Raw genomic sequence first — 15,969 nt, forward strand, 5'->3', positions numbered from 1 at the left:
CCCCTGTTAGAGGAGGAGTAATCACACTGATGTCTGAGAAGTCTGTGGATCTAGATCCAAGATGGCTGCAAATACTACGACCCATGAGGCCGAGCTACATTGCACAGTACTGAATCTACTGCCTTTAAAACTGAAACCTCATAATAGCAGGCCTATTATGAATGTAAAATGAGCTCAAACAAAAATTGTTAATGGATTACTTATAGATCTTTCCCTTTATGGGAAAATTATAATTTTGTATGTAGGGAAGAATGAAGTTTCTTTAACATTGAGGTAGTAAATTACTTGCCCCATGAAAGGAAAAAGTAAATTTAGTTTGTTGTAGTAAGTCAGTAATCACCCAGTAGTTTATCCATCAACCTGGAACTTGAGTTGCTTGATTTCCAAATTGAAAAGAAAGGAAAATACACACAGATACTAAAGGTAAGACAACTGAACAAGCACTTTTTAAAAGTAATAAAAATACATCACTATGAAATAAAATTCAACAAAAAGGTTTGTTAATACTTTATTAGTATTTTCTAATGGACAAAACATAATGCAAACCAAATAAAATTTTAAGTCTTTTTAGTTCAATAAAAATAACTGACATTCTGATTGCTGTTTCTTCTTTGTTAAAGAAGTATTGATAGAATAGTTAGGCACACAGTTGACACTTATTGTACAATGATATGCACAAGTTATCTTTAAACAACTGTAATCCTAAAATGTGCTCTTTATATTTTTCCCTTGTAATACAGGAGCCATGCTCCTATAAGCAAAATTTACTAATAACAAAATAATTTTACAAGGAGTGACAAAACGACTTTTAAAACAAGTCCTTAAATAAAAGGATGCAGCAACAACGGAATGTAAGTTGTTGGGTTAAGAAGACAGTTTAACTAGATCTCAAAACATTAAAAATTCATTTATTTTACAATTACTCAAATACACATGCATTAAATGAAAATATTGCACAAATTAAAATTTTAGATTGTGAAATTTTATATTGTTCTTAATTTTTTAAAAATTGGTACACTTTCTAGTAGCGCTTAACTGTTTGATTTTTTTCCAAACACCTGCAGCACAAACTTAAAATGAAGGAACTACTATATTCAAGAAAGTTTTAAATGTTTCTTAAAATAAAAATTAAGGCTAACCAAGTGCATCCATTGGTCAATGGCACAATTGTTTTCAGCAACTATTCAGAAAACCCTAATCACAGGAAATGCCCATCTAAGTATTATATTTAAATCATACAATCAGTTTTTTAGAGGAATGAACTGTAAGTTAGTAGTGAAGGTTTCTAAATAGTTTATGTTACCTGAAAAATCAGAAAAACTCAAATAATGATTAATTTTGAAGGTTCTTGCCTAAAGGCACCACTGACTTAAAAACACATTCAAAAATCAAATATCAGAAGACATAAAGCCTTTTCCTGTATATATTCATATATGCAATAAATGCATTAAATGTAGTAACTTTATTAAACATAGTACACTGTACTTGACTTCTGGGTTAAATATTTTACACACAGCTCGACCAAATCACTCAAAAAGTATCTCTAATTTTAGCATGACCACGGCTTTCTCTGATGTAAAACATAGATGTGCAAAGAGAAGATGCACAACCGTTTACATAGACTACCATTTGATATTTCTGCTTTTGAAATATAAACTCTTTTAAACAAAAGTTATTTTAAAAACCCATTTACTCTAATAGTTTTTGGTATGACTGCAGTTATCTTGCAGGGCTTCATGAAAATCTGCGATCCTGCATGACCTTTCCCTGGTTGGTGGCCAGTGCTCCTCACATTATCTAGAAATGCTTTTTCACACGTACACAGTAGACTCTTACATGAATCCTTCTGTTCACTCTTAATATTTACTTATGTCAAAAATAGACTGGGAATGGGCAGGGGTGTATCTGAAAATCATTGCACTTACGGCCATGCTGATGCTTCCTACAGACATGTTTCACATGTTTCTTCTAAAGCCTGGGGCAGGAAGATACATTGAGAAGAAATATTATTTCTTCCACCAGAGTCAATAAAGATCTTTTCTCATTTGGAAGTTTAAATGAAAGGGATTTAATGTATGTAATCCTGAAGACATGCAACACAGGCTGAATATATGCAAACTGTAAGTATGCATAACAGCATTATTAATAAATATGATTATTATCATAAAGCTTTAAAGGAAGGCTTTATTCTATCAGGCTTTGCTTCGTAAGTAGGATCTCAGCAAGAACAAGACAATAACATCTTGTTCCAATCTTAAAACTCCCAAACAACTGGGATACCAATACTCTGTCCCTTTATCTTAAGCACCCGGAAGTTCTTTTAACACCAGCATCTTGGCTCAGTGGTCTGACAAATAGCTTCACTATTATAAGGTTTTAGTGTTAAATATTTTTAAAACAAAAAACGCTGAGATACCGAAACACTTAGCCAGTGGAAGTTAAACTATGCAGAAATCCTGCATATAAAACATATGAAGACTTCCAAGATGGACAAATGGAGACTGAGAAAACTATAGGAAATGCAGAAGCTCCAAAACTGGAAAAGGTATTTTGTTGTTGGTATAAAATTATTTTAGGGTCTTAAATGTATACACCGAGGGGTTTTGCCAACTTGCTTTATTTAGTAGAATTTTACATTATGCAAAATATAAATAAAAGCATATTTTAAAAAATATTATAGTTCTGTTTTCATTATTTATTTTCATATATGTACACTGTAATAGAGTTAGGAATTTGTACGTTTACATATGACTTATAAGCTCATTTAATCCTTTGATTTGCTACTTTTGCAATCACCTAACGTATGTCTAGATCACACAATTTAAAATTATCATAGAGTAACTTTCAACAGAGTACTTTTTATTTTTTAAATTTCTGTATTTTAAGAAGTATTTGGCAGTTCTTTCAACAAATTCTAGCCCCTATTATATAATCAGTAATCTCTTAAAGAAAGCTGTAATAACTTCAAAACTTAAGAGCCACCATATGCTTCTTTTTGCACACAGAATGCCAAAATAAAACTTAATTATGAGTACCATAAGAGCAAAATAGAGCCCTTAAGACATAGAAGAATTACTTAAAATCTGTTTTCTGCCAATGAATAACAAATCCAATCAAACTTTGGTTGTGACTGGTTTTATTTTACACTAGGTTTCTATGTCATGAAAACAAAAGTATAATTTGGATATAATGTCACTTCATACTTTAAGGGCATTCTGTCATTTTCCCTAGACCTGAAACAGATGTTTCAAAGATCATTCACCTGGCTAATCTACACTATATCAAAATTCCGACAAAGATATACAAAACCATTATGCAAAACAAACCCCTCCCAACAGTACATTGCACAGTTTCCCACTGTTAAACAAGTTAGCCAATTTATCTGTGAACCATTGTTTTGTGCTTTCCTTAGCTCTTACATATACACTCTGGCACTCTGTCATTGCTGGAGAATGCTGATTACTCTGAAACGGAAGAAACCAACGTCCTTCTTGCTTGAGCTGTAGGCAGCATCCTCTCAGTGTTGCAAAAATATGCACCGAATCATTCAAGACACAGAAACCTCTCTTGGTACAAGTGGCTGGGTTACAGACAATGAGGAGGAGAATGGCAGTCACATGGATGTATTAATAATCTGTTCTGAGACACTAAGAGACTGGTGCAGACACACAGTATATGAGCTAAGCCCCAGAAGATCCGTCCATACCATTAGTCCTGGACAAAATGAACACCAGTTTCAGAGATTGGAGTGTCACCTTTTCTGTAAAGAAGGCGCTTGAGTAGTTTGAAGTTTCTGTTTATATTTTTGCATCTGCTTTGACCGTGAATGCAGTTTGTTGAAAAGTTCACGGAATTTATACTGTGGAAATAAGGTTTCCAAAAAGCCTTCCAAAAAGACATAAACCATTCTCCTATTTAACTGGTTGTGCTGAAACATTTCAAAAACACGAAGAATACCTTTCCGAGTTGTCTCAGCTCCAATAATGTGCTTCAGTTCATCTAAATAAGCAGAGGGGAAATAAACACAATTCATTATTCAAAGGAAGTACAAGACCAAAAGTATTCCAAGTTAAAACATGTAAAGTACACATGTGAGTAACTGACAAATAGCCAGTATTCAGTGAATGACCTTAATATAAGTTTAATAACTGACTTAAAACTTATACACGTCACAAGTATGCACGCACTTGTGTGGTACTGGGAGACAATACAACAATAGAGAAAGCAGGACCCAGACTCAGAAACCCAAAATTAAGTGTTATAATCTTGTCCCTTAATGTCACTCAGCTGTGTCCGACTCTTTATGACCCCATGGACGGCAGACCACCAGGCTCCTCTGTCTGTGGGATTTTCTAGGCAAGAATACTTGAGTGGGTTGCCATTTCCACCTCTTTGGGATATTCCTGATACAGGGATGGAACCCACGTCTCCTGCGTCTCCTGCGTTGGCAGGCCGATTATTTACCACTGAGCCATCTGGGAAGCCCTGTCCCTTAATACCTATATAACTCACCCACCCTGAGTTTCTTTCCTCATCTGTAAAATGAGAATTTATAATAACCAATATCATTATTATTGTGAGAATTTAAAAGCTTTGATGAGATAAAGTGAAAAGCGATCTATAAACTCTAAAACACTATACAAATATTCTCCATCTAATGCACAATGAGAAATACTACAAAGAAATGTGGAAACTTGATCTCTGATTTAAAAAAACTCACAACACACTAACAGTGCATTGGCAGGATCTGATTGGTACAAACAGATAAAGGATTTAAGAACATGAATAAGGAAATGAGCACTAAGTGGGGAAAACAAACAAACAAACAAGACAGGCTCAAGAAATGGGGTAGTACGGTTTGGCTCAATTTTAGGATTCCTGTAAGAGAAAGTGGTGAAAAGAATGGAAAACTGGCAGTGCTGCAGCTGGCAGGGTGAGCACGTCTGGAGTTTACTCACAGGCAACATGAAGTTACCAGAGACACCTGAGTGTGGGAACATCAGTCTTAATTACTTATAATTAAGTAGGATCATTCTTAATTAATTTATAAACAGGGCCCCCAAAACAATACTTTATTGCTTTCAAAAGTAACATGCAACTCCCAAAAAGTATGTTTCTAACTAGGGTACAATATAATTTTAAGCAATTAGTTTTTAAATTCACTAAAAAACAGGTGAAGAATTCTGTATATATAAAAATACCTACTTTTATATCTTTCTTCACTTCCTTCAAGTCTTCATGTAAGTGTCATTCACTCACAACTGCAATTCACCTGCCACTCCCACTTCCCTGCACTGCCTGTCTCCTCGGCTCCTTAGCGCTATCCAATGTGCTGTGCTTCATCTATTCCTTTTGTGTGTCACCTGTGTCCCCCAGTAGAGTGTAAACTCTAAGGAGGCAAAGATCAGTGTGAAGAATAGTGTCTGGCTCATGAAATGCTCTCAGTAAATATTTATTGTATAAATGCATTAAGATTTCTTTCTACTCCATAACTGAGTCCACCTAAAGCACCATCTGGTTTATTCTAAAAGTATATTAATATCCTAGGCTACTGTTTCTCTTTATTTTTCTAAAATGTTATTTCTATAACTTGCTTTTTATCTCCAAATGCAACAGTATAGTCTATAGGGTGAAATAAATATCCATGTGGCAAATATCCAATTTAATGGACAGAAGAGAAAGTTGATTAAAATCTATAATGAAAATTAGGTTTAAAGAAAAACAAAATTATAGGAAAAGAAATAAGATATTGAGAACTTAAATACTTTTGTATTTCCTACATCCATAATTAAAACGTGGAGAAGAGATATCTAGGTATTTTAAAAGACATTTATCACCATAGGAGAAATCAACCACCCAACCAAACAAAACTTCTCTTACTGAGAGACGACAAATGGACAAAGTAAATATCTAAGTTAGTGAGACAGCAGAGTTCTAAAATAATTCAAATTACACCAAAAGAATGCCACTATGTATACTTTCTTTAGGATCACATTTTGGCGGAGATTAAGCATGGACCAATCAGTTGTTTCAAAGGGATTCTTTGAAGAAATGTTTGTTCTCCTAAACAGAACAAATATTCTTTCTGAAAACCTCATACTTCATTATACCTTATTAGCCCTTTCATCTGTCATGGGCTTCCCTGATAGCTCAGTTGGTAAAGAATCTGCCTGCAATTCAGGAGACCCTTGTTTGATTCCTGGGTTGCCGAGATCCCCTGGAGAAGGGAGAGGCTACCCACTCCCGTAATTCTTGGGCTTCCCTTGTGGCTCAGCTGGTAAAGAATTCGCCTGCAATGCAGGAGAGCTGGATTCGATCCCTGGGTTGTGGACATCCCCTGGAGAATGGAAAGGCTACCCATTCCAGTATTCTGGCCTGGAGAATTCCAGGGACTGTATAGTCTACAGGGTCACAAAGAATCAAGACACGATTGAGTGACTTTCACTTTCATCTGTCACAGATTTTATCATCAACTTCTTAAAATGTTTCAAGACAGCAAAGTAAAGTGGTTAAAAGTATAATTTTTATTGAATACAGTGGTTTCAAGGAACTCAAAGCTAACTCAGAGCTCCAATACTCACTCTTTAAACCTCGGTGTGTGTGTTTTAGTTGCTCAGCCGTGTCCAACTCTTTGTGACCCTGTGGACTGTAGCCCACCAGGCTCCTCTGTCTATGGAATTCTCCAGGCAAGAATACTGGAGTAGGTGGCCACTGGCTTCTCCAAGGGATCTGCCCAATTCAGGGATCGAACCCCAGTCTCCTGCATTGCAGGCAGATTCTTTACCATCTATTTGGTATTTACACTTAACCCCTTTGAGCTGATTTTTTCCCTCATATTTAAAGCTGTGATGTTAACAGCTTCCTAACTTTATAATATTGTGTGTGTGTGTGTGTTAGTTGCCTAGTCGTGTCTGACTCTGCAACCCCATAGACCGCAGCACAGCAGGCCCCTCTGTCCATGGGATTCTCCAGGCAAGAACACTGGAGTGGGCTGCCATTTCCTTCTCGAAAAGGAACTACAGAAAGAAAGAAAGTGAAGTCACTCAGTTGTGTCTGACTCTTTGTGACCCCATGGACTGTAGCCTACCAGGCTCCTCCATCCAGGGAATTTTCCAGGCAAGAGTACTGGAGTGGGTTGCCATTTTCTTCTCCAATATTGTTATAAGGATTAGTTAAACATATATGAGAAATGACTAGCACAATGCCTCCTAGTATATAAGCCATCAAATGGTAAATTATTATAGTCAAAAGGCAGCTAAATTTGGCATGCTCAATGCATGCCATAAATTTGGAAGTACAAATTGAGATTTATGCTAAAAATGTTCACTTACCTGGCATAATTGAAAGTAATTTAGTTTTTCCTGCAACTCTTGTTCTCATTCGAATACCTTTATCTCTGCACGGGATAGTCTCAGCTAAAATGCCATTTGGCCAAAAGGCATCTCTATTTAAGAAGATTAAATAAATTTTGTAAACATTTTCATTTTCTAATGATACAAGTTGGTAAAATTATTCCAATTTTCTACAGAAAACACAAATGCAAACAGAAAATGGAAACATTTCTGAAATTCTATATAGGTGTGATATTCAACAGATAGTAACTAACTGCAGGGTTTAATTTTATGTGTAAAAGGATATACACAAGAAAAAAATAACAAAAGTATGCCCTGGAGTAACTGCACCCACATCTTATAGCTGTGTTGATTACAACAACACACCTATATAATCTATTAATCCATATAATCCATATAATTCACCTATATAACCCATTCTTTTTTACTTTACAGTGTGCTGATCACTGTTCCCTAGTTCTTCAAGCCAAAGAGAGGAATTAAAGCACAATAACTAAGCTTCTACCTGGGGATCTGGTCTCAGAGAGAGCCTGTGCAGAACAGTTCTTAACTGACTGCACATTAGGAACACCTGGGAGCTTTAAACACTCAATGTCCAGGCCTTCCACCAGATGCATTAAGTCAGACTCTTTGCAAATAGGACCTAAGGATCAGTACTTTTTAAAGCTGTTCAAGTGATTCCAAAGTGCAAGGCAAGGTTGAGAATCAGTGCTCCAGAGGAACAACATTTACCCACCCTGAAACAGAAAGAACATGCCTGGGAAGGCAGTCCAGCTTTTAGAAACAATATGGTACAGTGATGAGAAACTCAGCTTCAGATTAGAGAAATTTGTTTCCCCAACTTTCTAGCACGTGAGCCTTTGGGCAAGCTGCTGAACTTCTCAAATTCTCAGTTTCCTTGTAACAAAATGGAAACCAAAATCCCTATCTCGTAAAGGAGGATAAAATCAGAAAGTGGCCATAGTAAAGTAGTTGGACAGTGCCAAATAAATATTGTACAATATCAATAGTTGCCTTCTTGTTTCTGTTACTTCAAAGGACATGATGCCAGGTATATTTGTGTTCTGCTTATCTCTCACTGTTAGAAAAGATGTTTATTTCTCTGCCGTGCCATGCATTCCTTGAAGGGACTGAATCTTACTTCTCAGTCCCCAGTTAAGAGGGCTGAGAATATTCTTGGAGAATTGACATATGAACTGGAGTATCACTGCTCTTAATTTTAACCTTTTCAGAGGTTCTAAATAAAAGAGTCTAAATAAAAATAAAATAAATAAAAGGGTCTAAATAAAAATTTAGACCATGGTCAGAGACAAATTTCTAAAATATCTCACTTAAAATCAAAGTTAGCAAATACAACAGAGAAAAATTAATCTCCAAAACTAGGTAATCTGATTATATGACCATGCCATGTCTATACCAATATTTCAATTATTTTAAAGCCACATTACTGTGATAAAATGTAGCCTAAGACCTAAAAGCTTTTTCATTTACAATTTTTTTCTATTCTGGTTCTAAAGAAAACAAAGATTAATAGGTCCAAGGGATAAGTGTTTATTATAATTTTTACAAGTCTTTTTGCTCATCAGTGATGACTAAAACCAATGTGATGGCCAGAAAGAAAAGGAACATGATAAAAGTTAGTGATAACAATGCTCAACTCTGTGCTACCTGCAGGAAGTGATTGTGTCTTAAGATATACCTGAAACGTTTCACTAAGTCGGCTACTTGCTCCGGTGAGGTCATCCAATCAACATGGTCAACTATTTTTCTGAAAGTAAAGAAATTTAAACGAGTAAGGTCAAGATTTTAGAAGGTGAATCAAATAAAGAAACATTACTTCTTTCATGGAGTAAGCAACTTAATTTGTGTGTAGATTATCTCTGAGAGCAACAGAATGCTTCAATAACCTTTTTCAAAGGCCCACAGAAAGAAATTCTGCTACAAAAGTTTGGGCAGTCTACTTCTAAAAGTAAAACTTTAAAAGCTAAGTAAGATCAGCTCTAAGTAGTTTTTTGGTTTTTGTTTTAAAAAGTGGTACCTATTAATAGTATCACCATATGTAGCTCTTATAAGTTGTTGAAGTAGGTTTTTGATATTCCTTCGCAACCACTGATTTCTCTCTTTTAAGTCGAACACTTCATCCATGAGAAGCAGCATTACCCTAAGAGGAATATTATCATCCACCTGAGAAAATAATGGGAAGAAATAAGATACATTTATTTGAGTTATCTCTCTCTTGTGAATGGCTAATTTTGTTGCTTTTACCAAATGATTACTACTACTATTTACAGGCTGGAGAGCAAGTTATACTATAGCCTTTATAACTGACTTTTTATTCTAATTTAGCAAAAAATACTTTTAACATCTGTTTTGACAGAAAACAGAATTTGACAAATCTACAATGATGAGTAAACTCCAAAGCTGCACTGAAAAAACTTCTCAAAGTGGATTCATGATGACCTTAGGATTTGGGATCTTTTAGTAGACTCTCTGCTAGTTTATAATACATGCTAGCTAGCCCCTCTGCCTATTCTCTGGAGCAGCTTTTTCAAAAGGACAAGATATTCTCAACATTTCTTTTTATTCAGTGGAACAAAATAAAATCTACACAGCACATTTTGCTTTGCTTCGTTAGTGAGTTGTACATATTAGGTATTCTCACAATAAAGAACCTGAAATAAAATCCAGTACACAGCTAACATTACAAAAGGCAGCTAAATTACTAGAATTTTCTTTTAATTTTTAACAAGTAAAAATTTGTACACTTTTATCATTGGCATATTCAATTAAAGATATAAAAAGTAAAGAAAGACAAAGAGAATGCTTTGATGTGGAAATATATAGATAAAACAAGAAAGGTACAGATCTAGAACTGTAACAAAACTGCTAGTAATTGTATAATTCTTTGATCACTAAGCTACTCTTTTCTATTTCCTCATCAATGTTGTAATTTGAATACTGAGAAAACAGCATGAGTCATTCATTTTTCACTGTGTTGTAAACATTTTTTTTTTCCATTTATTTTTATTAGTCGGAGGCTAGTTACTTTACAATATTGTGGTGGTTTTTGCCATACACTGACATGAATCAGCCATGGATTTACATGTGTTCCCCATCCCGACCCCCCTCCCCCCTCCCTCCCCACCCGATCCCTCTGGGTCTTCCCAGTGCACCAGCCCCGAGCACTTGTCTCATGCATCAAGTGTGCCTTCTCTTTACATATCAAAAGTTCACGGCTTATCTACTCTCAATACTGCTTTATTTTCTGATCAAGTATATTCATGAGTTTAGTGCCACATAACAATTCTAATAAATTATAAACACTTAATGAAAGGTATAATGTTATGATATTATAACAGTACAACACATAATAAACATTCTAAAATGTTCTTGAAAAAACAAAAATATCATCTTTGTTTAAGACAGTTTACTGTAAAGAAATCCAATGAGAAACTGAAGGGGGATAATTATAACTTTAAAATAAATCTGCATAATAGGACAGAATATAAAGCATACGCTCAAATACATAAAATAATCTAACTTGTAACAAGGGAGAAACACACACTGGGAAAGCAGGCCTTCTCAGTGAATAGTGCTTAGGTTAGCTGGACTCCTACATCATTCTACACGCAACAATCAATTCTAGATGAATGGCAAACCTAAGTTTTGGCATGGTAAAGAAAAATGATGCTTGAAGAAAAGCATAGGAGAACATCTATGTGACCTTGCAGTAGACACAGATTATACACAGAGAATAAAAGCACACAAAGTGGAAGATATTTACAGTATACAAATGCTTGTATCTGACAAATAACCAATACTCAGATTATACAACATACTCTTACTAATCAAAGACAAAGACAGACAGCCAAGCCAACAGAAAAATGGGGGAAAGGACTAGACATATAAGACAGGACACTCAAGTGGACAACAGACTTACGAAAAGAGGTTCACAATTTTAACAGTCATCAGAGAAATGTAAATCCATATGAGATATGACAACCAGAATGGCTAAAATTAAAAAGGTGTAACATAAACATATTGAATTTTGGCAGGCTGTGAACCATTGAAATTCTCATGCATTGCTGATGGTAATGTAAGTGGTAAACAGTGTGGAAAACTACTTGAGAGTATCTATTAAAACTGAATATATTTATAACCTCTGGCCAAGCAATTCCATTTCTGAGTACAGAGAGAAACGTGTACATATTTATTTTATCAAAAGATACGTACCCAAATGTTTATAGGAGTACTGTTCATAACATAGCAAATAAACTGCATTATATTTACAAAATGTGGTACTGTAAGGCCACAAGAATGAAGAAACCACAATCACACAGAACATGGAAGACTACCACAACGTTGAACAAAAAGCCAGACTGAAAGGAGTACACAGCTTACAGTTTCATCTACATAAAGTATGAAAGCAGGGCAGAAGTTGGGGTAGTGGCTACCCTTGGCAGGGGAGAGGACAATGACAGCAGGAGAGCATCAGGGGCTCTCTGGGGTACTGGCGACCTTCTGCTTCCTGTTTATAGTGCTGGGTACTGGGGATGTTCAGTTGGTAAGAATTCATCAAACTTAATGTTTAAAATATGAGTACATTAATGACATATACATATTATACTTCATTAGAAAGTTAAAAAGATCTGCAAAGTATGACTGGAATTCCAATTGACTGCTACCAAAACAAAAATTAACTCACAGTATCATCAAGTTGAGCTGAAACTCGACAATGTTCAGGATCTGAATCAGTCTTTGGAATTAAAGGAGGAACCTGGTATTAAAAAAAAAGAAGAACAAAGTAAACACACTAACGCAGAAAATAAAAGAACACAAGATAATAAACTGAAACGAGTGTCAAATATAATAAAGAACACTAGATTTGATTCTGGGGACAATATATAAACAAAATTTATAGAGCATTAACAAGGTATTAACAATCCAAAATTAAAGACCAAATATAAAAGAGTAATTATTTCATTATCAACAGATTTTTTTTCCTTTAAAAAAAAAAGGATTCATTTTGAGTTGGAAGGAGATATTACTCATTGAAACCTCTATACTTTTTAGAATTTAAAGCTAAGAAACATTAAATGATTTCAAGACAAAAGTGAATAGCACAGTCAGAGAACAGAACTACAATCTTTTTTCTTCTATCATAAAGAGCCCTTGCAGTATGTTAACAGGCTGAAAGAAACTAAGTAAGTAATTGTCACATAATGTAAGTTATTGAGAAAAGGGACAGAAAGACCAGTGCCAGCTGGTAATCATTTCTCAGTATAGGAAAGACACCAAGATCACCTGTTATAACCCTGCACATCACTGGTCAGGAAAAAGAAGCCTGCAACAGTTCAGTGACTTCTGTACGAAGTCATAGGGTAGTTACCGGCAGAAGCGGCACCAGACAACCCTCACTTCAGTGTTGGGGCATTGCCCCACGATTAGAAATTCAGATGGAGCATCAAGAAGACATGAGAGTTGATGGCAGAGTATGATTTACACACAGTATATTTTAGGAATTGTCTCTTACAATAAATAAATTCCATCTGTGTTTATATATATTTCCTCTTCACTGAAACATGATCTAACAAATAGAAAGTTCTAATACCTACATGATTTCTTTCATAGTCTTGATTATAACTTTAAACAACTAGGTTGAAATTATTTTTAAAAATGTACATTAGGAAGCAAAAAACTACTTGATTCACCAGGATCTACTACTAGCGTAATGAAAATGCTTCCAAGCAAACTCCTCTGTTCCTCTCACAGGCATCTACACACTAAGGACTGATGATGTTGAAAGACTCTTCCTGCCTTTCATCTTGTGAATCTTAATCGTGTGACTCAGGAGAAATTTTATGTTTGCTGATGAATACTAGTATGATTTACACAATAGCACATACCTGTTTTGCTATAAATTTTAACATTATAGAATGAATATGGTATAATGGAATAAAACAGTACAAAGAATGTTAATTTCACTAACTTTAAATGTGCTTTAAATGAATTTTTAAATTGTATTGCACTAGGGACTGAAAAGTGAGCACATTTTACAGTATCCACTTCTGATAATTAATTCTCTTTAGCTTTTTAATTCTTTATGAGACTATGTGTCTAGAGAGCTTTGGACTTACAAAGAGAAATAAGGTAAACCTAAGCAGGAGCTCAGTAAATCTTAGTTGACCTAAAAATCATTTCTTTCAGACATTACAGAAAACATCTTCTTACCTTGAAAAATGATTGCCTTATATCTTGACCTAATCTTTCTGACATTTTGCCCATGTTGTCTGACATTTTAGTCATTCCCTCCGCCAAGCTATCAGGAAGGGATTTGACTGCATTTGAAACATTCCTCATAGAATTTCGAAGTGGATTTACAAATGTGTCCATCTAAAGGGAAAAAGATATTATATCATGACTTCACTGTATCAGGTTTATTATTCAACTCAGAAGCCTCAGAAAACCAAGTGCAACACACGAAAGGTGTAATAACTTTCCAGTCTATAATAACTCTTTGCCTTTTAAAAGTACCGCACTGTTGTCTTCAGTGTCTTTAAAATGTATTTTCAGACACAAATATACAAGTGATATATTTACTGGAAGAAAATGAGTATAAACCTTGGGTTGCCTTCTTACTAAGAAAAGCTTTGAAAAAATTGAAGAGTTTTCCCAAACAGAAACTTAACCAAGTATAAACAGCCACAACATACTTCTGCCATGATTCAAGGTGACAATCACATAGATATTCTGAGCAATACTGAAAAGTAAATGAGCAGATACAATAAGCAAACAGAAAGCTCAAATAACTAAGGTTTATTTAACAAAGTAGTTTTTAGGATAGGTTTCATGCTCAATTAGAATCTATGGAAGGAATCTGGACTCTATTAGGAAAAAGAGAAGCTGCAAATCAGACATGCAAGCCATATTTTACTAAGGCAGAATAGAAAAACCATAAAGAAAATATGCTAAGAGATATATAAAGAAATAATCTCAGAGGGATAGGAAGCTTTAAAATTGACATTCTGACTGTAATAGATGCCAGATAGTTTCAATTAAGAAAGCGAGAGCCATCTAATAGAGAACCCAAAGTAGATGCATATGGATCTTGATTTTTAACAGATAAAAACAAACAAAACAAATGAAAGAAATAGAGAAGGAGGGAGGGAGAGGAGGAGGAAAGGAAGGAAAAGAGAAAATAAAAACCAGACACAAAACCAAAGTCAAACAACCCTAAGAATATTTTCCATAAAGTGTTGAATTTTATAAAAACTACCACAGAAACAAATTATGTTCCATGCAAGAAGAAAAGAAACATAATAGCAATCATAGCAAAAAACACTGAACCCCACTGTTTAAGAAACATGTTAATAGATATTAATAAAATTATTTAATATGCTTTCATGATTTCGAACAAGAAAACCAGAAAAGGTGAAATAGGTACTGTAATAAACAATAACAACAAAAAGTGAATTTCAAGATAAGTGTAAAAGTTTTAATAATTCCTTGGCTTAAGCAGGGACAACAGTCCTATAGATTTGCTTGCTGGAAAATACAACCTTTAGGAGGGACACTGTCACAGTACCACAAATTCACAGTAGAACCAAAGGTGAGAAATGAGGAAGAAAGGCCTGAAAACAGCTACCACTGATGAAGAGATACAGAGATTAAAAAGGATAAAAAGAAGAAGTTAACCATCATGTGTGCATGTGCGCTTGTGTGTAAAATTATATATACATATACATATTTGGGTGTAAAATTATAATATATATGTATGTGTGTAATTCTAATTCTACATACAATAGTAATTTTCAGTTAACCAGAATAGTGTGTTCAAATTAGTCAGGACATCACTTCTATACTGACACCACTGCCACGTGTTTTAGAACACAAGAATTCTTAAGAGAGATAAACACGAGAACACCACACTTAAAATGCACAACGTTAGGGAAAGTGGCCACCATTCTACTAAGTTTTAATGTTCACAGATAAGGTAGAATTTCAGAAGCAAAAAAGGCATGAATTTCACTTGAATCTATAACCTACATTAAACATTGTTTGAACACCATCAAAAGTGTTTTAGAATTTTATATATCTCACACTTCACAGTGGAAACATGCGTTCAGCTAGTACAACCTTAAGTTGGTTAAATGAATACAACCTCAACTGCTATCCAGGCCTGAGGCTATGCTACGCTAATTTGCTTCAGTCCTGTCCGACTCTTTGTGACCCCATGGACTGTAGCCCACCAGGCTTCTCTGTCCATGGGATTCTCCAGGCAAGAATACTGGAGTGGGTTGCCATGTCCTCCTTCAGGGGATCTTCCCCCACCAGGGATCGAATCCACATTTCTTATGCCTGCTACATTGGCAGGCAGGTTCTTTACCACGAGCGCCTCCTGGGAAGCCCAGGCATGACGCTAACTACCACTAATACTCTTTCAAAATAAGAGAACTTAAATCTATACCATGAGTTACATAATAATTAAAAATAGTTGTCTGAACACCAATACTAGACCTTCAGAATCCATTTCCCTTTTCGTTCCTGTTTTTTCACCCTCCAATTTCTGAGGGTAAAGCTTAAACATCTGTATTGGTGGTGGAGAGTGGAGGGAGCA

General features: G+C 35.1%; 1 protein-coding gene across 3 annotated transcripts in view; it reads right to left on the reverse strand.

The window, feature by feature from the left end:
• Window positions 1–495: 495 nt before the first annotated feature.
• The window catches only part of SNX13 (sorting nexin 13), a 148,433-nt gene continuing 132,959 nt past the window's right edge, over window positions 496–15,969 (reverse strand). For all 3 annotated transcript variants that reach the window (XM_043871688.1, XM_043871689.1, XM_043871690.1), the window contains 6 exons: window positions 13,584–13,745; window positions 12,058–12,129; window positions 9,391–9,536; window positions 9,052–9,120; window positions 7,332–7,444; window positions 496–3,999 (listed from right to left, as the gene is read on the reverse strand). In XM_043871688.1, coding sequence (XP_043727623.1) covers window positions 3,752–3,999; window positions 7,332–7,444; window positions 9,052–9,120; window positions 9,391–9,536; window positions 12,058–12,129; window positions 13,584–13,745 — 810 coding nt within the window. In that variant the 3' untranslated portion in view covers window positions 496–3,751. The remainder of the gene's footprint in view (window positions 4,000–7,331; window positions 7,445–9,051; window positions 9,121–9,390; window positions 9,537–12,057; window positions 12,130–13,583; window positions 13,746–15,969) is intronic.

The sequence above is a fragment of the Cervus elaphus genome, chromosome 18 (genome assembly GCF_910594005.1).
Source record: "Cervus elaphus chromosome 18, mCerEla1.1, whole genome shotgun sequence".
Taxonomy (NCBI): Eukaryota; Metazoa; Chordata; class Mammalia; order Artiodactyla; family Cervidae; genus Cervus; species Cervus elaphus.